This window comes from Scophthalmus maximus, chromosome 22 (assembly GCF_022379125.1).
Source record: "Scophthalmus maximus strain ysfricsl-2021 chromosome 22, ASM2237912v1, whole genome shotgun sequence".
NCBI classification, from domain to species: domain Eukaryota; kingdom Metazoa; phylum Chordata; class Actinopteri; order Pleuronectiformes; family Scophthalmidae; genus Scophthalmus; species Scophthalmus maximus.
In genome coordinates this window covers 7,823,683-7,849,890 of record NC_061536.1, presented here as the reverse complement: position 1 = coordinate 7,849,890, position 26,208 = coordinate 7,823,683, and the positions used below count along the sequence as shown (strand labels likewise).

Here is a 26,208-nt window from a genome sequence, read left to right as displayed (position 1 = left end):
ATGTTTTTAACCTCCAGAAATTACTATCCTAATGATTGTTTTGGGTTTTTTTAAACACCATATTGATATTGTTAATGATCTTTTATTTGATTGTGTCCTTGTGAAATTGCAGTCTTCAGTTTTTGGCCTTTGACACAGAAGCCAGCCACGACATGTTGAAGGTCTGGGACGGACCACCTGAAAATGAAATGTCTTTGTCAGAGATCAGCGGGTCTCTGCTACCCGAGGGAATTCACTCCACACTGAATACCGTCACTGTTCAGTTTGAGACAGATTTTTACATCAGCAAGTCAGGATTCGCTATCCAGTTCTCCAGTAAGTCCTGTCCATGACTAATGTATGAATCATTTTGAGAAAGAGGTTCTGTAGTTCATTTAGTTATTTTGCTTTCGAGTTCCTTAATATGCTGCCTTTAATTTGTGTAACACTGTTCTAGGTTTTCAGATTGCTCGACTCATTTAATTTTTTTGTTTTTTCATTTAACTAAATATTAAAATGTAAAAAACAGATTCCAAATCAGCAATTTTTTGATTAGTCAATAATGATCTTAGCAGATATTTTATAATTCTGGATAGTAAACAGTTACTTCAATTACTACTGATTCCATGCACTGAGTTAATGAATCAGCTTGATAACTGTAGTTATCCAGCGGGACAGATGTTTATAATTCCTCTCTCGCCTTCCTCCTCCATTGCCTCTTCTTCCCCCCTTTCTCTCCGTGCAGGCTCAGTAGCTACAGCCTGCAGGGACCCAGGCGTACCGATGAATGGCAGTCGAAGTGGAGATGGTCGTGAGCCGGGGGATTCAGTGTCCTTTCAGTGTGACCCAGGATACGAGCTCCAGGGGGACGACAAAATCACCTGTATACAAGTGGATAACAGATACTACTGGCAGCCCAGCCCACCCTTCTGCATAGGTGAAAAGTCCGGCTTCCGTGTATTTACAGGGTCAAACATTAGATGCACTGCTTCCACAACATCCTCAGGGATGGATTGTGTTTGACTCATAGGGAGGCTGCGTGAAAAAGATAACGTGCAGTTGTTTACCCTTGCTACTTAATATATACATTATGATACTATTTCATTATCCAAATATCTGCATGCTTGCTGCTAAACAGTTTGAGACAAAATCTTTTAACTAAAACAACAACATTGTCCTGATCGTCCATAGCTCCTTGTGGAGGAAACCTAACAGGCTCCAGTGGATTTATTCTCTCTCCTAACTACCCACATCCCTACCCTCACTCCAAGGACTGCGATTGGCTCATCGCTGTCAACTCTGATTACGTCTTGTCACTGGCCTTCATCAGGTAACCAGCAAATGAGCTGACTTTTTTGTACTTTTTTTCACTGGGTTGATTTGACTTGATCTGAGTTTTTGAGCACAAATGCTCTTTTTCATGTGTCATATCTTATTTGTATGTCTCTCCTTGCAATATCCATAACAAAATAAGATGTAAAAGGCGAGATTTGAGAGGCTTTCCGACAAGTTAACGCCTCTGACTAGATCTAGACGAATCGGCACAACTACAGCCAAAAGGAACGCAGGATTAAGGGGCAGTCGGGGGGTTTCTCCTGGTGAGAGGTCGTGAATTGGCTGACCCCGTGTCCGCAGTCAGTCGTGAACTCACAGCGACTGTAAGACTCCCGATCACAAGATGGCAGCGATCCGACTACTTTGAAAGTAGCGTAGTCTCAGATATGTTTTGCCACAGCGAAATAGAATAATCATTCTTCTGCAAAACACTTCTACTGTATGTGTTTTCACTGTTTTGCTCTGAAAGCATTCAATGTTATAAATTGCTTTCGCAAGCTTTCTGCACACACTTTAGTACAAATGACGAGCAAAACCATTCTGACAACCAACATGTTCCCACTGGTGATATAGCATGTCAGAATTGACTCTTTATCTGCACTCCTGTTCTCAATCATCTCTTCCCCGTTTCTCTGTCCCTATCTGTGTTTTTTCCTCACCTTTCTCCAGTTTCAACATTGAGCCAAACTATGACTTCCTGTACATCTATGATGGTCCAGATAGCAACAGTCCTCTGATTGGTAGCTTCCAGGACAGCAAACTCCCAGAGAGAATAGAGAGCAGTTCAAATACCATGCATTTAGCATTCCGCAGTGATGGTTCCGTTTCTTACACTGGCTTCCACCTGGAATACAAAGGTAAAATGTTCTGCCTACAGTACCACCGTCCTTATGTAAAGTGAATACTGATTGAATAGCCTTCACAGCAGGGGGCCGGCCTCACAGCGTAGACACACTTCAGTACAGTGGGGTCAGTAATAACATCCAATTATAATCTTGATTGCCTTACAGAAAGCTGCACCACATCATTTATTCTAGATTAAGTATGTCATGGTTTAAATCTTGAAGTTGAACCCCTGTATTTCTGATGAAATTACATATTCTTTAAAGGTGCAACTGCTTTATAGCTACTTTGTAATTGTGAGTTGTTGAAAAATCGTTAAGTGATTGCGGCAGGGACTTTTTTTCTGTCCTATCCATTTTTTGCAACTAAGGTAACTACGCAAATCACCCTTTTTAGATTTTCATGGTGAATGGGACACTACATGTATTAGATGTCTCCCCAGATAACAGGATGTCTCCGTGATTTGTTTAGAAATATTTAATTTTCACATTTAACAAAGACAACGACATTACTCTTTAACACGCAATACGCCCGTATGTGCAGTTAGGTCTCCCACACTGCTGACAGTGTGCATCAGACAGATTTGGAGATGAATAAGAATAATTGCTCTCACCATAACATCCCAGCTGTATTAGTGTCTGCTGTAATAGTTTATCAGAGAGGTAAGTTTGATTCACTTGCACAAAGAATCAACACTAGCTACATGTGGACTCAGGGATAAAGGCTTAAATTGATGCAGAGTGACTGTTAATCTTTTGGGAGGGGGGCCAAAGCCATAATTTACAAAGTCCGTGTACCATACAAACGCCAGGGGATGAAGTTATCGTTCTTGCTTCATCTTTGGCAGAGGCAGCTAAGTCAAAAAGACTGTTAAAAAGGCCAACGGAGTGCCTGCCTCATTTGATTATGGCTCGGGACTTAGTTATTATTAATTTGACTTTGATTGGAATTTGATTATTCATGTGTGCCTGTCGCCTTTTCTTTGCCTCATCCTCTCCCTCACTTACTCTCTCGTTCTCTCTTTTTCTGTCCAGCCAAACTGAGGGAGTCGTGTTTTGACCCAGGTGTGGTTCTGAATGGAACCAGGCTGGGATCTGATTATAAGCTGGGCTCTACTGTCACCTTCTACTGTGAAGCAGGATATGTTCTGCAGGTACAATCCGATGGTTGGTTGGTTGGTTGGTTGGTTGGTTGGTTGGTTGATTGGTTGGATGCTTGGTTTTTACAATGTAATCTTTTCTTTATTTTAGGGCTATTCTACTTTAACCTGCAGTATGGGAGATGACGGCAGACCTGGGTGGAACAGGGCATTGCCTAGCTGTCAAGGTAACAGACATTTAAACCCAGACCGGAATAGAAAAAGAAATCCCTTCAGATTTACGCACAGATGAAACATACTGCATTTATGTCCACAGGGTATTGTCTTCTGTTCGTGTGATTGTGAATTTGTGCCTCAATGCCTTTCGTTGTGTGCATATTCTCTCTTCAGCGCCTTGTGGAAGTCGTTCTACTGGATCAGAGGGGACTGTTTTATCTCCAAACTTCCCTAGAAACTACACCTCTGGCCAGACTTGTATCTATTCTATATCTGTACCGAGAGAGTTTGGTAAGTTTATCGACACGCCATGGACCACAGAGTATCACACTGCCCACGTTGCATTGCAATAAGAATAAGTCACTCCTGTGTAAAAGAAATGTTTTCTTTATCCTTGGAAAAAAACAACAAACGCAAGTGTGTAAAATGCTGAAATGAAGGTGAGGAAACAGCAGTCAAAAATGAAGATTTCTAAATGCTCTATTACATAGTCAAACTATATAGATAGATAGATAGATAGATATAGATATATGTATCTATATTTCTCAGTCTACAAATTAAATGTTTAGGAATGATAAAAATGAATGGTAACAGTGATACATATTTATTTTAATAAAAATAGTTAATAGTTCATTTGCATTGTTTAAATACATTCTATTGTATTATGTGTGCATTATAATATGCATACATTACACATATACATTATATATATATACGTAAAATGATTAAATGAATTACAGTGGTCCATTGTGGAAGAACTCAACGGGAAGTTTAAATTATATTTGATTTTCATGGGGACACCCTGGAGTCCTCAGATTGACCTCTTTGGGGTTTTTAAATAGCAATGAAAGACTAGTACAGATATTACACACGATCAAAACCCGCTCACTGGCCATTTATTTCACTCCCAGTCAGGGTTCCATCATTGATGTGGCATTCAAAGCTAGTTTTATCTTGCAATGTTTGATCGGTGGTCTTTGAGCCAGACATCACTGCCACATAATGAGATATGAATATTGAAAAGGATTATTCACATTAACTGAGGCCCTGTTGTAAAGTCGGGGTCATTGGAGGAAAAGGAAGGGCTGCAAAAGGTCGTATTCAAGACATAACGTGTTCAAAGTCACCAATTATTACCATAGTAATTTAACTATAAATGGAGGAATTTCTGTCTGTCTGCACTCGTTCGGCAACTGCTCATCCAATCAAACATGAAACTTTGCCCGTGATCCCCGAAGACCCAAGAACACATAGTGTCGACAGTGAAGTTTTTTGGCTGACCAGTTGTTGAGAAGATTGACAGAGAAAAATTCTTCGATTTATTGTAAACTGTAATCTGCCCTTACCACGGTAACCCTGTTCTCTAATGACATCATCAGAGGTCACGCTCCAGCTTGACGGGCTTGTCAGTATCAAATTCCAACTCTGTTCATAGTGAATGTCCTTTAAATCGGTACAAAACATAATTACATTTAAAAATCCATATGATATAAATTATATTTACACCACTATCACTACACAACATGATCAATATGAAGTTCACAATCTCTCATCTATATCAGTTGTAGGCTATTGGAGATGGATGGTGGACATGCAAGATCTTTATTATTCATCTGAGCTTTTACAAACAATCAGTAATTGGTGGATATGATATCCAATTGTGTCCCATGGTATTATGAGTTAATAGCAGCTTTCCCTGAGGCTGTTGACAGTTGCTGTCTTATTATATTTGCGTAGCATTTTTTGGAGTGTCAACTCCATGAAGACTGAGTGGAGCTAACATTTTGGTTGGCCTACATATTGTATAAGACACGCAGGCATCCTTCCTGAACCTCCCACACAGAGCAGCAGACAGATAGTTTTGTTAAGTTGCAGTGTCTTAGACATAAAAACATGCCCGGCATTTTTAAAAGTAGCTGTCATTCTTAAAAACAATGAGGAACTGAAATCAGGGTTTGATGATGTTTCACCATTCATACAAATGGCAACCATAGATGGGGGGGGGGGGGGGGATACCACACCTCATATTGAATGAGGGAGTGGCTGAGGACACCCGCTAAGGCAGCTCATCGGGAAGCATGGCAGCTCCACGAGGATCGATGTCCAGGTTTTTCTCCGTTGGATGTCAGGAGCTGAAAAAAGCCTTTTCAATCACAAGAGTGAAACATTTTCAGTCATCTAATAGCAAGTCGCGTGGACTGATTGAAACTTTTGCTAGACACTTTACAGCCTGGATGACTGAGCAGACCTACCTGAGTGTATGTGACTGCAGAGCACAGGGATTTCACTATCAATGAGCCAACTGTTTAACAGATTGTGAGACACCTATCTGTGTGTGTGTGTGTGTGTGTGTGTGTGTGTGTGTGTGTCAGTTCAGTCCTGAAACAATTTAATCTATGAACGCTTCCACCTGCTCTACAGCGTGTCAATAATACAGCAAGTCTGATTTCCTTAAAATCTATACACAGTCAAAGCTTTTGACTATTTCTGCTGACGGGCAGGATCGTCTCATTTTTTATGTCCACTCGACGCCCAGCCGTGATGTACGACCATGACATGGCTCTCGAGAGGATGGATTCATCCATCCAATAGATCTAAACTCTTCACGAATTGTCCCCACACACCTGCAGCGACAAACCGATGCCAAATGAAAATGCACTATTTTGTGTCTGGTGCTTGTCATTTTTCTCACAAACTGACTCTCCTGTGCAGTGTTGTTGCAAAATGTGGGCCACAAATTCACAAAGAGAAACATCCTTGTACACAGTGACCGGTGACCTTCATTTAGCATAATATCCTTGGCAACGTGCACATTGAGTCCTTTACACAGTTTCAGCCATTGGATCCAAAGACAGAGAGAGAGTGAGGGAGATGTAGAGGTGTGTGTGTGTGTGTGTGTCCCTGTGCATAGTCATCAAGAGTTCCACCGAGTCTGAAATAAATGCAATTCATCCTGAATGACATTTCTTTAATTCACTGCAAGTAAACACATTTTCATTTACATAACACAACCACCGGACTTGCATCTAAAGGCACCTTATTACTGGTTTGAAGACACAGTGATCCACTAAAACAAAGTGAATTGTACTAGATTGAGAAAATCTGGGGCCTCAGGTGCACACCGGGCCCTCTAATGCCTCCTGCCATTACAGCTGCACTGTAAGATTCATGGTTTATCAGAGGAATCTCTAGCTGTTACTGTATAAGAGAGGCTTGGGTTCAATTGTTTCACCGAAAAACAGCTGCCAGCACAACTGTGGTGTGTAATTAATGACCCAGTGTTCAGATTGTTTTAAACCACTTCAAACCATGGAACCAATGTCCTGTTTTTGTACTTGTCACGTGTTTGACTTTTTATGTTACATGCCTTTCTACATCCCCAACTGCCTGCTTGAAAAACATTTGAAAACATAGGAACACCAGCGAACACCAGCGTATGAAACAATCTGAGAGCACTGATAGGTAGCCAACATATATGGGGGTGGTCTGGACGATTATTTGGTGAAAATAGGTCATATTCTAACTATTAATGTGTCCTGGTATGTCATTTTCTGCCAATAGTTGGTTCCAAATAGAAGTTGACGCTGCAGCTTAATACAATTTAAATTGGGTATTACAGGTTAATTTTTATCATTGGGAGGTCAGGCGAAGACAGTGGCATGGAATAATAATTTTCCCACCATTCAAGTGCAGTTAACACGTCTCCTTATCCGTCTTTTTTTTCTCTCTCATTTTTTACCGCCAGTCCTCTTTGGTCAGTTTGTGATGTTCCAGACGTCTCTCAACGACGTCGTGGAAATCTACGATGGACCCACGCAACAAAACACACTGCTGTCTTCTCTTTCTGGGTCCCACTCTGGTAAGGATGGATGGATGGACGGATGGATGGATGGATGGATGAGTGGATGGGATTCTCTGACTCTGTCTCTCCGTCTAGGCGAGTCCCTCCCTCTTAGTACAGGAAATCAGATCACCATCAAGTTTACCACAGTCGGACCAGAAACTGCTAAGGGGTTCCACTTTGTCTACCAAGGTCAGAAAATAATGTTGTTGATTTTTTTCAATATTATCAGCACTATTTTTGCAAAATCACTATTGCTAGCACATTTAAAGTCAGCTGCTTTCAATCATATAAATTGGATTTTATAGGCCTAACACACTATTATAGCAGTAATAGTGAGGTTGTGTGGCCCATCACGTGATCCAGCTTCCACTTATCCATTTATCTTCAGCTGTACCGAGGACCAGCTCCACCCAGTGCAGTTCAGTCCCCGAGCCTCGATTTGGGAAACGCCTCGGCAATGACTTTGCAGTTGGCGCCATGGTGCAGTTTGAGTGCAACCCTGGTTATGTCCTGCATGGCTCCACTGCCATACGCTGCGAGAGTGTCCCAGACAACCTGGCACAATGGAACGACACCCTGCCAACATGTATAGGTAAATATAAGACCAGAGTGTATACATGAGATGCATTGTTAACTACTCCAGTGACACCCCACTAAATAATTAAAGTCAAATGAACCCCGCATTTTAATTTCACTATACCCAAAATATTCCTATGCCTGAGCTGCCACACAAGACTTAAGTTCTTTGGTGTCCACCTCTTCATTTGTGACAGTCAGTTCAACCCCGTTTAATTTTTCTTGTAACTTGCTGACAGAGAGTTGTTTCAACCTTGATTCTCCCTCCGTTCTTCTCTCTTCTGCTCCGTTTGTCAACGCTCTTCTCTTTCCCAGTTCCCTGTGGGGGTGTGTTGACCTCGCGTCGCGGGACAATCCTGTCTCCTGGCTATCCAGAGCCATATGACAACAACCAGAACTGTGTGTGGAAGGTCTCTGTTCCAGAAGGGGCTGGAATCCAGGTAGTACCTGTCAAACGCTGCTTCCTGGCTGACCCATGAATCGTTGGCTTAAAAGCTGAGCAGACGGGATGTCAGGAAAGATAAGATAATATGAGTTCAATGGAGGGAGGGATGGTCTGTGAGAGTGGGACCATCCAGAGATAACCTTATCAGGATAGATAATGCTTGATTGCTTGTTGGATAAACCAGTCTCACGGACAAATACAAAGGCAAAGATGCTGCTGACAAATATTTGGCAGACTCCTCAGGACATTTAATTTTCCATGAATTTTTAAACTACATCACATTAAGTGCAGGTTTGTTATATATAATGTGTGACTGACAAGTCCTACTGATCTTCTTGTCATATTTGACAGTTTCTTTGAAAATGTACACCAGTTAAAGGACAAAGGTTTTGAATTTGTTCAAAGAACGGCTTCGTTCTTTCTCTTCTTCTCTTTTTCCACTTCTATAGATACAAGTTGTGAGTTTTGCCACTGAGCATAACTGGGACTCCTTGGATTTTTACGATGGTGCTGACAACCATGCACCAAGACTGGGCAGTTACTCTGGTAAAATCTTTTGTACATCATGGACATTCTTGCCAAAATGTTATTTGTAAAAATACAGCGGGTTAGGTGTAACATGTTAGTAAGTAGGAAACATATACAGTTAAGTAAGTGGCACATGGGCAGATTGTGGTTGACTTACATTATAGTTATCTTCACCTGAAAATACTGCAAATCATACATCATCTTAGAGTTAAATTGTGGCAATTCTTAAACCTATAGTTAATTTGGAAGTGAGATTAGCCAAGAGAACACGACTCTTTCTCTGATGTTTGTAACCTGTTCACAGTTAATATAACTTGTCAATTAAATGCGATATGGTTAGAAAAACTGCCTGTTGTCATGACGCTGTGGCCCCCTGCTAAGAACACAGTTACAGCTAAACCGGTTCCACTTTGAGTCTCCTAGCAGGGGGCTGAGCTACACACCCTCTGACACTGACACCTGCTTGTTTCTCCATGATTCCTTGAAAGGCACATGAGAAATTCCCATTGCATAAATAATTGATCCTCTAACACTATGATGCTCTTCTAGCAATAGGTAAGGAAGTAGATATTCCATTACCGATTAATCACAATAATTAAAAAAGAAAAAATGTTTCCAAGATTAACTGCAGGATCTTAAGTTTACTTTCATATAAAGAGCAAGTGATTTTTTAAAAAGTTTTTATAATTATGGTATACTTGATATTTACCTCTAATTACACACATTAAAACCATGATGTAACAGGTATAAACCATAATTGCAAGTGTTACATTGATTTATCACTATAATAAAGAGCAGTAGCATAACACAAGTGAATTTAATGGCTTTCTTTTTTCAGGCTAGACCTGTTAACTATTTTGCAGCCTAACCTTTATCTTTCGCATAGTGCTGTGTCAGTGATATTTCTTTGGTGGCAGGGAAATCAACACACTGGCAGCACACATGTTCTGTTAATATACTCGGTGCCATTTAAAATGCAGAGCTAATTTCTGTATAATAATAATTTTGGCAAAAAAAGCTTGTTTTCAAAAACATGGCTTTTATTATTTTCTTGAGCAGGGATTATGGCTCACGTTATTGTTTTCGGTGAATACCATTTTTAGTCTAGACTGGTTGTAGCCTATCTGTATTTATCCCGCATTTGTCGAATCAGGGACAGGTCCTGATCCAAGAGATGACATTTTGGTTGTGGCTCCAAGTCTATTTAAAGCTAAGACGACATCAAAAAGTGAAGACGACAACACAGTATGCCGCAACTTTCAATCCAACAAAGAGAACGGGCCATGCACCTTTGACAGCCGAGCCTTAGCCGCAGTGAGGTCGCGTTTTGCAGATTGCAGCGAAAGTCACTAATACTGTAGGTCATGACCAGGACAGGCCATGGGTCACCACAGCTGGCGAACAGCTGGTGAACTGATGGCAGCAGTTCCGGAGTAGGATAAGTAATTCAAGCAAATTCAAGAGTCAGCATCTTTGGCCGATACTAATACTGCTTTTAGTGAGGAGCAGTCACCTGGTTACCTGCCGGTGGTGTTAAATAATGAAGTCTTTGTGTCAAAACGGATGAGACATTATTTAAAAGAGTAGGCCACAAAATGAACATGATAGTGATTATTTTCTATTAAAATGAATAGGTACATGCAGGGGCGTGATAAAACATTTTATAGGGTTATCCCAATTGTTAATGAATACTGTCATACTTTCAAAAGTAACGGCTGTGGTTAAACACATGCAGTTAATTATTCATTCACCATTGATTATTAATGAATGTTTTAATTTATATTTTCCATCACAGGAGAGACGCAATGAATTAGATTTCTTTCTGGAATGTGAACACGACCAGCAGGGGGTTCACACACTGTTCAGAAACCTGCTAATTAATTCCCCTAACAACAGACAACCAATCCTATCCCTTGGCCTGATTCACTGTTCATTCAGAGGAATCTCTCCGTCACTTTGATATGTTTGAGCTGCCACACCTGCCAACATGTAAATCAAAACTCACAGCTTGACGGACTCTTGCTGGAGATTTGAGTAGTTTAATACTGTACTCTGCACTCTCCTTCGCCATGATAAAGTAGGTCAAGCTAACATTTGAAAAGTGGTTCCAAATACAACAGATGTCTCAAATGCAAAGTAACTCCCTCATCCCTTCTCTGAGAACACTTCCCCAAACAAGAATGAAAAAATGAAAAAGTATGTGTTTCGGGAGGCCTTTGTTGTTTCACGTGCTGTCAGATAACTATGATCATTTGCTTTCAAGCCTCAGCTGAAAAAAGAAAAAAAGGAAATGTAATCATGGAACTCTGTTGCTCTCTTTCTTTCTCCACTACGTTCAGGCACCACCATCCCCCCTCTCCTGAATAGTACATCTAACAACCTCTATCTCAGCTTCAGCTCTGATATAAGTGTCTCAGCTGCTGGTTTTCACCTGGAATATACAGGTAACATATTTATCTATACATGCAATATATACATAATAATGACTGAATCTTGTATAACAACGTTTTTCTGTTTGATTTGTTTTTTGTGTCAGCTATTGGACTGGAGTCATGTCCAGAGCCTCAGACTCCAAACTACGGAATAAGACAAGGAGACAGATTTATGGTCGGAGATGTTGTGCAGTTTTCGTGTGAACAAGGATACTCTCTTCAGGTATATGTACAACCTACACATATACACACATTCATACTAGAAGCGGGGGGACTGAGCAATGTCAAGCTGCAGATTAATGCAAACCGCCCGCCAGATATGTACATGCAAAATCATTAAAGGCTGCTCAGCTCCTCTGATGTGCTGCCATTCACTCTTTTTTTTATCCCCTGGCTGTACAAACCGAGAACTATTTAATCTGTGAATCAGAGGGAAGCCCCCATTCTCAGGTGGTTTCCCCAGCTCTTACTAAATATACAACTGATGTGGTTTATACAACTCCTGAATAATGGATGTCTCTGTTGCGGTATGCTTTAATGAAGGTTTGCCTTTGGTCATGCTTAATATACAGCTTCACAATATGTGCGGTACACGGCCCGCTGTTATTGCCTGGCATGAATTATGTCGCTGAGCACATGAGACAGACCTAATTAACTGCTCATCTGTGGTGATTTCCCAACAGTTGTATGATAACAGACCGTGGTCCTTCTTCATTTCTAGGGCAACGCACATATCACCTGCATGCCTGGACCTGTGAGAAGATGGAATTACCCTGTACCACTGTGTCTTGGTAGGTGATCTTCTAAAGTGTAAATATATATATATATATATATATATATATATATATTTATATATATGTTCATATATATACACACACACGCATGTCACATGCAGTCATTCAGATCTGGATAGAGTGAGACGTGCAAATCTTCAGTGCTGCAGAAGTGATCCAAGTGCTCTCCACTGCCGTCTCTGACTCTCTGGGAAAATGAGCTGTTTGATCAATTTACTGTTCCGTGATGAGCTGATTACTTAGTATTCTGTGCGGAATATGATTAGGCTTTTAAACTGATGCAAAGCTAACTCAGACGCTGCCGTAAACACGCACAGTGCTGCCGAGGCATCAGCATGCACGCGGGCAACTAGAGGAAACAAGCCCTGGACACATTTTCTACTTGCACAATGCTAATTTATTCAACAAGGGTATTGATTTAAGACTCAGAATAATAATGTTGTGCTCAGAGTTATGCAGAATGTCAGGCTGAAGATACGCAAGTGTCCAGTCAGAAGCAATGTCTTAAAAAAGGAGGTGTGCTGTGCTCAGCGAGGTCACCCTCCTGCTTTTGATGTGCTGCTTTTCAACACTGAACTCTCTTTGTGTCTTGTGTGTGCGTACGTGTGACTGCAGCCCAGTGCGGTGGGTCTATGACAGATGTAAGTGGAGTGATTCTAAGTCCTGGTTACCCAGGCAACTACCCCAGCGGATTAGACTGCACATGGACAGTCAACTTACCTGTCGGCTTCGGTAAGGAACACTGTCAACTTTCGACTCGAGCGTGAAATATGCGCTGTTCATTTCCTGTTCGGTTGAGCTTCTTGTTTTCTCTGTTTGTTTCTGTCTCTCCTTTCATGTATCTATGTTATTCAGTTACTCACTCACTCGAATAGTATTGCAGATGAGGCACCTATAACTGCTTTCTCAATTAGCACCCATTTGATTTTATCGACGGCCTGTCTGTCAGTCAGGCTTTGTGAATTGCAGTAAATGTTGTGTATTTTTTCTTAGGCATCCATCTCCAGTTCCTGAACTTCTCCACAGAAGCGATCCACGATTACCTGGAGATCCGCAGTGGCACGCTGGAAACCGGCTCGGTCATTGACCGCTTCAGCGGTCCCGTCATCCCCAAACCTCTGTTCAGCACCACCCACCAGACCAGCTTTTTCTTCCACAGCGACTACTCACAAAACAAACCAGGCTTCCACATCTCATATCAAGGTACATAAGTTCCTCTCCAACATCTTGTTTACACTGATTTTCTAAGCAAAGAAATCAAGAGCTGACAGCTGAAAACAGCCACTCTTGCCAGTGTGGTCATTAGATTTAAACAGCCGTCTGACTGCAACTTAATTTCTCAGGAGAGACAAACCAAATAAATAACAAAAATTGTTTATCTACTTTTAAAGCATTTGGCAAAAATCACAGGGCTCGCAGGTCCTCATATTTTCAGTGGCTAGATACATTTTATATTTATTCTGTGAGGCTCAAAAAAATGTTTCAAGCAGTCTCATCTCTATCACGACAAATCTCATAAGTAGCCTTATTTTGTTATTTCCGTTAATGTGGAAATAACAGTGGCTGATGAATGATACATTTTATCTCATGACAGCAGAGCTGCCAAAGTGTTTATCATATCCACTTATATTATTGCTGCAATTTTTGTCTTCATCACTCACGTGTCTTTCCTCAGTCGTGCACACCCTTAACTCCTGTGGCTTTGACTGTCAAGTCTCTGTGACTTTGTATTTAAATGGTGGAGTAATCTTGCAATATGTATGTGTATCTAGAAGTCTGAGGCTATTGAATTTTTTGTCAGAGTCTCTCCGCACCATTTCATATGTCATTGATATTTTAGCTTCCAGATGCACATTGCAGCAGATCTGTTTGTTTGTTCTTCCTACATAAACCAGAGGTTCAGTGGCCTTGAGAGCTCAATACACTCAGCGCACTGCAAATTAAGAAAACATCTTCATCAATTTGGCAAAAAATACAAGCACAGATGACAGAAGTGTTTCCAGGGGACACAAAAAAACTGATGAGCCTGGCTGGAACATTTTTGACTTTATTGGAGTAACAGAAGTTACAGGCATTGAAACATGGGCTTGGATGTAAGAAACTCAGCCACCTTCATCACTTTTGTCCCCTGGAAACACTTCTGTTGTTTTCTGTGTTACTTGCAGCGGGTCTCTGCCTTTGGTCGTATCTGCATTTCATATTTTTTAGTCTATTTAGTTGTGTTGTGAGTTTTTGCAAGTCGACGAATTTATGAAGACTTTTTTCTCTCGATCTGCATGTGTTTTGTCTGCAGCATATGAATGTGTTTTCAGTGTGTTGAGCTCTCAGGGCCACGGAGGAATTATGCATTGGTCTTTTAAACTTTGGGAAAATAAGTACAGACAAATTACTTTAAAGTATAAGGAGCAGGATCATTTTAATAAACGAGTAGTTTAGTCCAGAGTGTAGCCCATTTGCAGGATGTTCAAAATGTTTTTTTAACTTTTGGACTAGTGGCTACAGCTGGAGGTCTGAATCTTGAATATGTATTTTTTTAGCACAGACTATTAACGCCCCCAAAGTTCGATAGAAAGTGAATCCCGTTTCAGAGTGGCTGCATTTATATTCTCTGTGCATGACTGATTAGGTCAGTCAATACCATCAGAGCACTATTGCAGGACAGAGGCACATATTGTTGATTTATAAACTTTCCGTCCTGCATTGTTAACATGAATTGTCTCTCCAGCCTACCAGCTCCAGAGCTGCCCCGACCCTCGGCCCTTTCGAAACGGCATCGTGATCGGCACAGACTTCAGCGTCGGGATGACGGTGTCGTTCGAATGTCTGCCGGGATATTCCCTGATTGGAGAGGCTTCGCTCACGTGTTTACATGGAATCAGCCGGAACTGGAACCACCCGCTGCCAAGATGTGAAGGCAAGTCAGACTGTTGTCACTGCGCCTGTTGTCAGTTTCACGTAAATGCATTGTACAAATCTTCTCTTCGATCTGAGACACTATACTATAACAATTAGAAGTGAGATAGCCCAGTCTGTGTTGTGAAGGTAATACTGTCACTTTGTTAAATTCTGTTAGTTCTTCTAGTAACAAATATCTCACTTTCTCAGACAAATATCATTTGTTTTTTATCTGGGGTTTGCAATATGAAACCATCATGTGCTCAAGTCCTACAGAAATTTAAAAACACATTTATATTGGCATAGTTTTCTTGCAATCCAAAAGTTGTTCTTTAAAGACTATTTATGCCCCCATCCTAAAAAAACAACTTGTAAAATGCTTTTTAATAGTGTTTAAATATTGCTATTGTGAATAATGGTGATGGCATTTCATATCTTTCATTTCCTGACAAATTGTCATTCGCTTATTAAATTAATTGTTATATTACTCCAATCTCTAACCATTTAATGTGCACTCTATTTAGCTGTCCACACTGCATACTGAAAGTAAGCAGAATACAGTCCTCAGTGTTTCTCCCAGAGTATAGCATATGAATTGTTTCTGCAGTTGACGAAAACATCAGGAGAAAGTACATTACCACAAAATTATGTAAGAAATAAATCTGGAAATAATTACAAAGATGGCAGGCGTATTGCCGTTATACATTCCCACCTAATTGCAGAGGAGAAATTATATCATGAAATCATATTATTCTAACTTTATGAACAGTAACTGCACTTTAATCAAAGTATTATTATTAATAAAACATGTTAAGGTGAGATTTTAGACTGTTAACACCCACTCAAGGACCCTCAATTCAGAAAATGGTAAATATTGAGTTTTATAGCATTCAGCAGTGGCAAGATTGTATCAGTGAAGAGCAACACTACTACTGCCGAGGAATACCTGAGACGCAGAAGTGAAATAAAACTGAAATGACAATTTATTAAAGATATTAAGGTGTTATTACATGACTGATAGTCGTGTCCTTCCGCAGTCATCCAGGCAATTACTAAAGGTTCACAATGGTAATACTAATTTGCTGGTAATTTCTTAAAGGTAATTCTGTTAACGTTCTATCTCACAGCTCTGTGTGGTGGGAACATCACATCATTAAATGGAACAATTTACTCTCCTGGTCACCCTGAGGAATACCCCAACTTCCAGGACTGTGTGTGGAGTGTGAGAGTTCCTCCTGGACACGGGATTTACATCAACTTCACCGTCCTGAGCACCGAGCCCATATATGATTACATTACTGTCTGGTAGGTGTTTAGTTATTCATTTTACCGAGATCCTCCTCATTATGTGCCACTTTTAAGTGTTACTGTATATAGAAGCGCTGTATGAATGTGTGTGTAATGTGACCCTCCCTTCTTTTTTTTTATTGGTCTGCCATTTAATAGCCATTTAATTTGTTTTTCATCTTCTGACACACACAGGTGCACACCCAAACTCGTTCTTCTGTCTTAGTGAGAACACTCATTGGCATAATTTATTCCATAGCCCCTTACCCTAATCTTAATCGTCACAACTAAATGCCTAACCCCAACCCTTACCCTAACCTAAACCCAATTCTTTATCTAGCCCTAAAACCAAATCTTCAGCCTCAAACAACCATTTAAGTACAAACACACACACTCACACACACACACACGCGCGCACACACACACACGCACACACACACTAGCGTTCTCTCAAAGGGATCAATGCTCTTTAACATCTTTTCAGAGCTGGCCACTAATTGGTGAATTCCTGCAAGGGTTTCTATGACTACAGGCATTTCTCCTTGAATACTCTGACATAATTTCCTTCTTGTCATGTATTTTTTTTTTCTCCTTCTCTCTTTACCCATACGTCCATTATCTCCCTCCCCCTGGTCCTCACACCAGTCTCAGTTAGTCTCAGATGGTGCATACAATACATCTTTCTCTCCCTACTGTACCTTCCGAGCCTTGACATTTTCTGTTTATTATTCTTCGAGGGGAGAGCAGCCATTGGCAGCAGCGGAAATTTTGTCAATGCAGGTGTTTAAATGGTGTTCAGATAGCATGTTACATAGTTATCTGCAGGTACAAGGCGGCAGCAGAACCACAAATAGACTGTACAGGCTTCTCCAGTGGTTGCATTATGTCTGCCCCTTCCCCATATCTCCAGCATTTCCTATAAATGGACAACATGGTGCAACATCGTCTGGCACACAGACTTTAGAACAACACAGAAGGACCACATGTTCTTCTCATACCAATCAGCTTGTCGTGATATTTGTCAGGTTTGACTGTTTCGACAGCACTGAATTATTTTTGAAAAATCGTTGCCTTTTCACAATGTCTGGCGACTCAGTGTTCATTTTGCAGAAAGGTAACCGAATGACTCAACAGTGATGTGCAACAGAGACTATATCAAATAATTTCTCTAACACACTCCTGCCATCAGTGGATGGCAGGTACACGTAGGAACTGAGCACTGTAGACTTGTAGTTCTGTAATTCTCCACCTCAATGAACAATCCCATCAAGTGACCTGAGGTCAACTACAGTGACATCTACCACCATTTGTCCAAGTGTAGTTTACCCTCGTAAAAACTTTACCTTAGGAGGTTCTCTATGGCTCTATGCAACACCTAATCTTTCAGGACTGAGTTGGCTAACATCACCAACAACAATGTACATAAATGATTAGCCAATTATCAAAATGGTTGCAAATTAATTTTGCAAACATCCAGGAAATTGATTAATTACCTAATTGTTTACTTTATTAAACATGCTGCAAGACAGTTTACAACACCACCTTATCAGTCCAATATGAAAGCTGCCTTTCTTTATTATTGCAGTTCTGTTGGTTACCCCACCATTTTACACTGGAGGACTGCTTCCTTTTAACTCTACTTAACAGCAATGAGGCTTATTTAATGTATACATGTATCAGGTGTATAAATATAGATCGAAACTGCTATTTAACCAAAAAAACATTCAGCCTTTGTCAGGCCACCCACAGCCAATTCTGTGAATTCCATGAATTGGTCCCACAGCATGTTCCCAACCCTGCTGTCAGGTGTGGGAAAAAAAGTAGACAAACTGCTGAACTCACACCAAGCAAAGACAGCAACCTCACACAATCACAACACCAAAAAAACGCACAACCTCGCTGCCACAACACTGGCTCCCTGTGGGGAGCACAGTGTCCGTGGTAAAGGTGTGATTTTCACAGCGGTCTCCTCAGTCCAGAGCCAGCCAACCTGACAGTCAGTTAGTCTGCTAATTGGACTCATACTGGGACGCTTACTACAGGAGTTCATCGCAAGAATCATCACGCATGTCACAGACGTTGCCGTCCATTGTGCTATACCTCAGACTGGGAGGCCTTCTCTCTGCTCTGTGTGTTGCAACCCATAATGGCTAGTGAGTGTGAGCATCGGCAGTAATCAGCGGTGGATGGCGACGAATGAAACCACTCTGATGACTCTGAACCCCCCGATCATCAGTAGGTGGATAATTCCTTACATAACCTGACAGGTATAATTGGCCTCATCTAAAAACACTTAACAGCAGGAAATAATCATTTCATTTAACTTCCTGATGATACTTTTTAATCATTGATAATGAGCCTCCCATTGGTTAGTTCCAGTCTGACAGCTGGTGGTGGTGTCATTAAAGGTGAAATATGCTCATGACGCTGCACCGAGAGCCCAACCTGCAATTTGATAGATCACTTCCTGTCTAGCTTTGCGTGGCAATGGCGCACCTTTTCGTGAATGCCAGGCCGATGTTGGTGACAAATATGAAGCCAGAAGTCCACGTCAAATTCTAATCAGATGTGTTATTCTTATGATCTGTTGAGCGTTCAATATTTATTAGCATTTATGAAAATGTTCCTGGTGTTTTGTAAGTGTGTGGAGGTTCTATTTCTAAATGAGTTTTTTTTTACATTGTAGTTTAGACTGTTTTGAAAAAGGAAAATTGGTTTATATTCATGCTCAATCACTCTGGGCGCCCGCACTTTGTCATACAATGACCATCTCCATTCGCAGTCAATGGAGCAGCTCCAGGGTTTTGTCTCATAAATATCGTCAAGTCTCTCCAGTCTTTGTTTCCAGCCCTGGATAAACCATTTCCAAAGAGCCATTTAAATGTCAAAGAGGACTGCGAGAACGTACTCAAATTATATTTCAGGTTGACTTTTTCCTCTCCCATTGTTCTACAAAGAAAGATCAAGTCCATTCATTTGCTGGGTCTTTGGTTTCTGAGTCGTCCTTTTGTAGCACAAGTTTTCTGTTTGTGTCTCTGTAGGGACGGTCCAGACCAATCATCTCCTCAGATCGGACAGTTCAGCGGGAACACAGCTTTGGAGTCTGTCTACTCGACCTCCAACATCATCCTAATCAAATTCCACTCGGACTTCTCTGGAGCTGGCTTCTTTGTCTTAAGCTACCACGGTAAGACCGGCGGGAAATTATTGAAGATGTCACAGAGCTATTGATCATAGAATTGATGGTATGAGTGCAAGACATTTGATTGTCTACTTAGTCACAAAATGCCAGTATCATCCACCATTTTCTCTGCAGCCGGCTTCGTTATCCTGACGGATCGAGGTAAAACTATATCATGCTGTGATTAGTTGTAGCTGCAGTGATGGCGTCGTGTGTTTGTGATAGTTTCTCTTTGACTCTGTCCTCATTGCGTTCCACTGAGACCTGCTTCCTTCGACTCATTGTGACTCATGATGTTTGGTCTTCCCACAGAGCTTTTTTTCTCATTCTGCTCTAAGCTGGCGCCTCTGCAACAGTAATAATATTTCAGTCACAGTGGTTGCTATTGATAGTTTTCTTTTGGTGAATTAAGTTGGTAGTACAGTAGCAGCGATGTAGAGAGGTGAGGAGAGACTACATTAAACATTTCATATTTTTTAATGCCTGCTTCGTTGAGTTTACACTGGCCCTTTTGAATACCGCTATTCTCGTGGCTGTGAATAACCCGTTACTGTATTTCAAATGAGAGCAGTTGTGCTTCCAATTGAGTCGTAAGATACTTGAGCATAGTTATCGATATGTGATTTATTCTTAGGAAGTGTTGACGCATCCCTTTTTTTCAGGTCTTACATCCCTGGTGATAGAATGAGTAGGCCCGTTTTAAACCAATGAAAAACTGTAATCATTTTTGACATCAGGGATCAATGTGAGTTGATCTCAATAAAATGAGGAGAGCTATGAATGAAAAAGACACTGTCACTTAATCCAAGGCCACACGTGATAAAAACGATGCTGTTGTTGGACGAAATAGTGGCATTTCATGAAGTAAGCTCATTAAAAAGAAAAGGAAAAAGAAAATCACAGTTTATGTGATGAAGGTCAACAAACAGCTGGTTGGGTGTTTGCCCATCAGTCACTTACGATACACTGTGAGTAATCCGATGTTCTGTCTTGAATTATTTCCTAGTATACAATAGTATTTGAATTTTTTTTTGCTATTGTTGTGAAAAAAATATATGCTTTCGTTGACTCAACTTTCAGCCATTAAGACAAAAAAAAACAGAACAATCTAATGGAAAACAAACTTTTAGATTTTTTTTAAATTGGTGCTGGAGTCATGCAACTAATCCATTCACTTGGGTTTGTTCGTTAGTGAGTCTCGTTTTGTACAGTTGTATTGGAGGGTTTTCTGTGTCCGTCGTAAACACACACACACACACACACACACACACACACAGACACACACAGACACACACAGAGAGTCATCTCCCCTCCACAGAGTTTCGGGGATTGTATTTCATTCTGCTCTTTCTCAATGTCAAAACTGTCACTGCTGTTCAGTTTTTCATTTCATTTCAATCTGTTGTTTTGGTCATTCACTGCACTTTGGTCCTTCACTTTGTTTTCAACCACTGTTCAGGATGAAAACCTCCTCAACTGTCATTCTTCCTGTTTTCCCGCCTGCCTCCAAACATCAATCTTTAGACACTGTGAATTAATTTGGCATCTTTCTTTGACTTGAACGTTTGAGGGCTTACAGTACATGACCACGTTAATCTGGATTACTTAAAATAACGACCAAAAAAGTGCATATTGTCCAGGTGACAATGTGTTGTAAGTAATTTGCATGAATATAAGAAACCTTCACAATATTTAGTAACATATGATAACATTGTCATCATGCTAAAAATGCTGTTTAGTCTTAAAATGAAGCCTTATATTTTGAGAAATGCAGGGTTTTCGCTAGACAGTAAAGGGAAACTATTTTTATATTGCTCATCCTTGTGAGAATAGTTCATTGCCTGAAAAGTTTCCTTTTTTGGGTGAAGTTTTAATTTGACAGAATGGCTTCTAATGAGTTTAACTTTCTTATTATTTTTTACCCTTCACAACACAATTTGTCATTTGGTCTCTCTCTCACACACAGACACACTCACAGGCAATATATATATATATACTTGTTATACATACATGTGTGTGCCCTGCCATTTCTCTCTTGATATATTTGCTTCTTTTTCGAAAGTTTCACTGCCTTTCGTGAGCATGTCAAGTTTTTTCCTTTTTTTCTCGAGCAGGCCTCCCTTTTTCCAGACAGATGACACGCAGTTAATGAACTTCTGTTCGCAGGTTTTTACTGTCAGCTGTCACACTCACACAGGAACAGTACCATCTGATGGATTCGAGTATATTTTCAAATGTCTGTTTTATTGGAGGGTGTACAGCAACGAGTGACAAGGGAGATGGACAAGAGGCATGTATGGCAGTTGTTGTTAGCAGTATTTTGTCATTTCAATTTTATTAGACGGTATAACAAAAACAAGAAAGACAGGCAAGAGTGGGAGGCAGGGAGCCACAATGTGAGCAGGTTGTTTGTCCGGATTTGTTAAGTCTGGAGAAGGAAAAAGTCTGCGTTAATAAATGCAAAAAGAATAAACACCACAGCAGACATTCTGACTGTCACTTTTGTCTCCGAGACAGCTGCTCACGCGCAGTTTTGGTTTGAAATGCCAAAGAAACCCCAGTGGAAACATCAATCCACTGTTCCGGGTGTGTTCATCAACGCCATTTTCCTTCTATTTATTTTTACGTCTGGGTCAAGGTTCCAGAGGCCGGCGACCTCCCCGTACACAGAGACGAGGACCGTACAGAGGCGGATAATGTTGTCATGCACACGAGACGTGGGAAGCCGATGTGACATGAATGTGGAAGTGGCTATGAGAAAAAAAAAAAAAGAAAAGAAAAATGCTCTCAGAGCTTAGTGAGGTCAATGACTCCTCACAGTGATCCTCTCCTCTCACGCACATTGGCGCACACAGACAAACATGCACACGCACACACTCAGACATACTGGCACGCACACACACACACACACACACACACACACACACTCACACACACAGACCGCAGGGCTTTGATATGCATGAGAGCAGCAGATACTATTGGCAGGTCTCATTTTCATAGTCAATTTCATCCTGACTTACAGCCCTCAGCCGTCTCTGTCTCTCTCTCCCTGAGCCCGCCCCTCCCTCCATCTGTATTTTCTGTCTCTCTCCCTCTCTCTCTCTCTTCCTCTCTGTTAGTGAGTGATCTATGGTCATGCAGTAATATTGATTGCAGCCTTCAGCTCAGTAGCTGTGAAGTCGGTTGCTTTTTTCTATGATTCAAGGCAGTGCTGCGTCTGTGTAGCGGGGGTCTGTTTGTTGATCCCATGCTCTGGGTGACCGGACTGTCTGAACTTAACAAGTGGCGTTAAACTGATACAACCAAGATTATATCAAACACACGGAAGACCTGTTATGTCATTGCTATTTGAGTCACTGAGGGATTTCTCGCCGCAGAAACGCTCTGGGCTGTTGTTACAGACACAGACAACTGGAAGCTTACACTGTGGTGATGATGAACCGCAAGTTACTTTTCACACATTCACAGAAGAAAAAAAAGGATCTTTTTTTCGCCCCCTCTCTGCTCAGGTTGAGCGACCATATTTCACAAATGATCTTATGCTGTCCCTCTTCTTTGTTCCCTCTCCTCTCTTCTCTTTGCTGTGTCTGTTCTCCCAGCCTACCAATTAAGGGTTTGTCAGCCTCCTCCAGAAGTGCCCAACGCTGACACGCTGATGGAGGACGGCGAGCTGGAGATAGGTGAGTTGTCTGTCTGACACGTCAGTTTGATGGAGGATCCACACTTTTCAGTTGCCAATAGGAGAAGAACAATCATCAACTGTTTCATGTAATTTAGTGCACACGCTTCACACAGTGGTAAAGGGAGTATTCAGATACGGCACTACTACACAACGTAATACACCAAATGCTTGTAAATGTTCTCATATTCTCTATAAGAACTAAAATATTCAAACCGGAAAAAGGACCCCTGGGAGTAATAAGTGATAATATGAGTAATATTATATTGTTAATGATGCATTATTTTGTGAGTAGTTATATTTGCTCTAGGTGGAACTGAGCTTTGACCAAAAAACTGTTTGGTAGTTTATTTTATAAAAGTGAACAATCTTCACAGGCCTTTTTTTTTAAATCTTAATTTATAAAGAAACTAGTAGCTAAAGCTGTCAAATAAATGCAGAGGAGTAAAAAGTACAAAATGTCCCTCAGACGTAGGAGTTAGAGTGTAGGAGAACTTCTGTGCAGTGTAATTGTAGATGTTGTATTTCACAGCCAACTGTGCACCATAAAAGAAATCAGAAGTCTTGTTCCTTCTATCTTTTCGCCCCGAAAACTTTTCCCATACAATGATTTTCGGCTTCCAGGTGACATCATCAGGTACAGATGCCACCCTGGATTCTCATTGGTCGGCAGTGAGATTCTAACCTGTCGCCTTGGAGAGCGACTACAGATGGATGCACAACCTCCTACATGCCAAGGTGTGTGTGTGTATGCCAAAACAAATGCAGCAAATATTCATATTTCAATCAGGTGATGTGAAGAAATGAAAATAAGTCAAATGGTGTGTATTCATTTAACGTAACAATTTCCTTACCTCACCCGCAGTGCAATGCCCTGCACATGATGTGCGATACGACTCGTCCGGTGTCATCCTGAGCCCTGGTTGGCCGGAAAGTTACCCCAACCTCCAAATGTGTTCATGGAGCATTACAGTAGAGAAAGGATACAACGTCACCATTACCTTTGAAAGCTTCCACACCGAGAGGGAGTTTGACGTGTTGGAGATATTTGATGGTAAATAAACACACACACACTCTGACTCACATTTTAGTGAGGATCCATTAATGAAGTTTTGTGAGTACAGACACGCTCAAAACTATAAAAGTGGGAAACCGGACATACAGATGTACTCACCGCATTCTAGCACCAACCTAGAAGAAATCACAGTTTATTTTCACAGTCTCATTTGTTTCTGTGCGTCTTCTTCCTCCCCTCTCACCTCACGTCACCTCGATCTCTCTCAGGTCCCACAGCCAACAGTCCCACTCTGGCGACGCTGAGCGGCGACATGCAAACGCCCTTCAACCTCACCACCTCTGGCCACCAGTTCCTGGTCCGCTGGTCCTCGGACCACGGCACGAACAAGAAGGGCTTCAAAATTCGCTATGTTGGTGAGTACCAAAGTATGTATCCCAGCTTTATTTTTACTACTACTTCACATTATTATAATGCATGGCAATAAGGACAGAGGTAGACAGACAGAAGGACTGAGGGATATTCTGAGTCGTAGCAGGACTTGGAGGAGTTGTTCAACTTCTAAATTGTGCCAAAAAACGGATCACAATTTGTTAACTGTAATGAAAAAAACAAAAAACTCTTCTACCTCACTTCTGTCTGTCTAAAGCAGATGACTGGTTTGTATTACGGGATACGTCTTCCCAGTTATTTTGTTTAAGGGAAGCAGGATGAGCGTAGATGCTGTTTTACATGAAGCTTTGTTTTTAGACCGTCTTGCACTCGGGCCTGCTGAGTATAACTTTAGACCGCTGGACATTAAGCCCCTTGGGTAACGGGACTGGAGTGTTTAATTCAAGGAGATATTCTGACAGTCACGGGGAAGAGACAGTATCTACTGTTTACTTTGCTTATTCACTTCATACCCTCCACTCGGGAGGCCGCCTCTTTAACCTTTAACAGAACCATTGTCCTGTATGATGAATGATATATTGAATAATAACAGAAAAGCCCTCCCAGGATGCTCACGCTCAGTAACCTTCTCCCGTAGTTGTTGTTAATGAAAGCATCTGCAAGGATTGTGGAGCATATGTTGTAAGCCTACTAATTAGAGTGTTTGTGTGATATTTATTTATATATTGTTTTTTGGCACAATCAGGTTGGTTTACCACAATGTACTTCTACAAAAAAAATGCACTCAGACTTTAATTTAAAAAAGAAATGTAACTCTCATGTTATGACAGTTTTCAAATCATCTTAAATTGGTGTTCTTTTTTTGGTTTTAAGAATAAACTTGGTCATTATAACAAGAAAACTCTTGTGTAATTGAAACCTGAACACAAGAAGGGGGAAATAAACTGGATCTGATGACATTAAGCCGTTTTGCTGATACCACAGTTCTGTGACCATTAGCTTTAAAACTTTCGGAGCTTTTAAAAGTAAATTGTCAGTGAGCTTAGATTAGAAATCAAAACATTGTGGACTGTGAAAAAAAGAATTATCTGCACTGATTCTGTATTTTCAAAGAAAGGACAACAAAGTGAAAGGAACAAAATTCCCTCACCGACTCTTAGGTGGTTCTTGATCATTTTGGTTAAAAAAAAACACTTAGATGAATCTGGGCCAGTGGCAGACCAGAGGAATGTATCATAAAACAGAGTCAAAAAACTTTATTCTGGAGAAGTTATAAAAGGTATGAGCTGTGTTATTGTGATTATTATTTCTTTCTCTGTCTAGGTAAGCCCAACTAGTGTTTTGAGATATTATACATGGAGTGATAACAGCCTACTCTTTTTCAACGACTCTAATGGCAAATGACAAAATCTCCACAACAACGTCAGTCTTTAATGTTGGAAACGCTAAAACCTGACAAGTAACTGACTAATGTTGATGTTCATTTTGCATACCTGCATGCAGACATTTCAGAATTGGTGTGAAGGGACAAATGTCTGTCTATTATCATGATATGGTTCTATTGTAGCAGAGAGTGTTTGGAATTCTGATATGAGGACTGATGAAGTCTTAAGACGGTTGACTTTCATTGAGTGATAGTAGTGAATCTGTTTTAGTAACAGTGAAAC

At 40.8% G+C, this 26,208-nt stretch overlaps 1 protein-coding gene across 1 annotated transcript in view; it reads left to right on the top strand.

Annotated features, from left to right (window-relative positions):
* The window catches only part of LOC118292237 (CUB and sushi domain-containing protein 3), a 288,046-nt gene that overhangs the window by 227,471 nt on the left and 34,367 nt on the right, over positions 1-26,208 (top strand). Inside the window, exons 28-51 of the mRNA XM_047330255.1 lie at positions 113-315; positions 725-916; positions 1,171-1,309; positions 1,984-2,171; positions 3,192-3,310; positions 3,408-3,483; positions 3,647-3,763; positions 7,218-7,331; positions 7,410-7,505; positions 7,705-7,908; positions 8,208-8,332; positions 8,787-8,883; positions 11,205-11,309; positions 11,402-11,520; positions 12,019-12,088; positions 12,707-12,823; positions 13,085-13,294; positions 14,817-15,005; positions 16,114-16,291; positions 19,315-19,460; positions 23,054-23,134; positions 23,758-23,871; positions 23,999-24,187; positions 24,418-24,564. Of these exons, the coding sequence (XP_047186211.1) occupies positions 113-315; positions 725-916; positions 1,171-1,309; positions 1,984-2,171; positions 3,192-3,310; positions 3,408-3,483; positions 3,647-3,763; positions 7,218-7,331; positions 7,410-7,505; positions 7,705-7,908; positions 8,208-8,332; positions 8,787-8,883; positions 11,205-11,309; positions 11,402-11,520; positions 12,019-12,088; positions 12,707-12,823; positions 13,085-13,294; positions 14,817-15,005; positions 16,114-16,291; positions 19,315-19,460; positions 23,054-23,134; positions 23,758-23,871; positions 23,999-24,187; positions 24,418-24,564 (3,335 nt within the window). The remainder of the gene's footprint in view (positions 1-112; positions 316-724; positions 917-1,170; positions 1,310-1,983; positions 2,172-3,191; positions 3,311-3,407; positions 3,484-3,646; positions 3,764-7,217; positions 7,332-7,409; positions 7,506-7,704; positions 7,909-8,207; positions 8,333-8,786; positions 8,884-11,204; positions 11,310-11,401; positions 11,521-12,018; positions 12,089-12,706; positions 12,824-13,084; positions 13,295-14,816; positions 15,006-16,113; positions 16,292-19,314; positions 19,461-23,053; positions 23,135-23,757; positions 23,872-23,998; positions 24,188-24,417; positions 24,565-26,208) is intronic.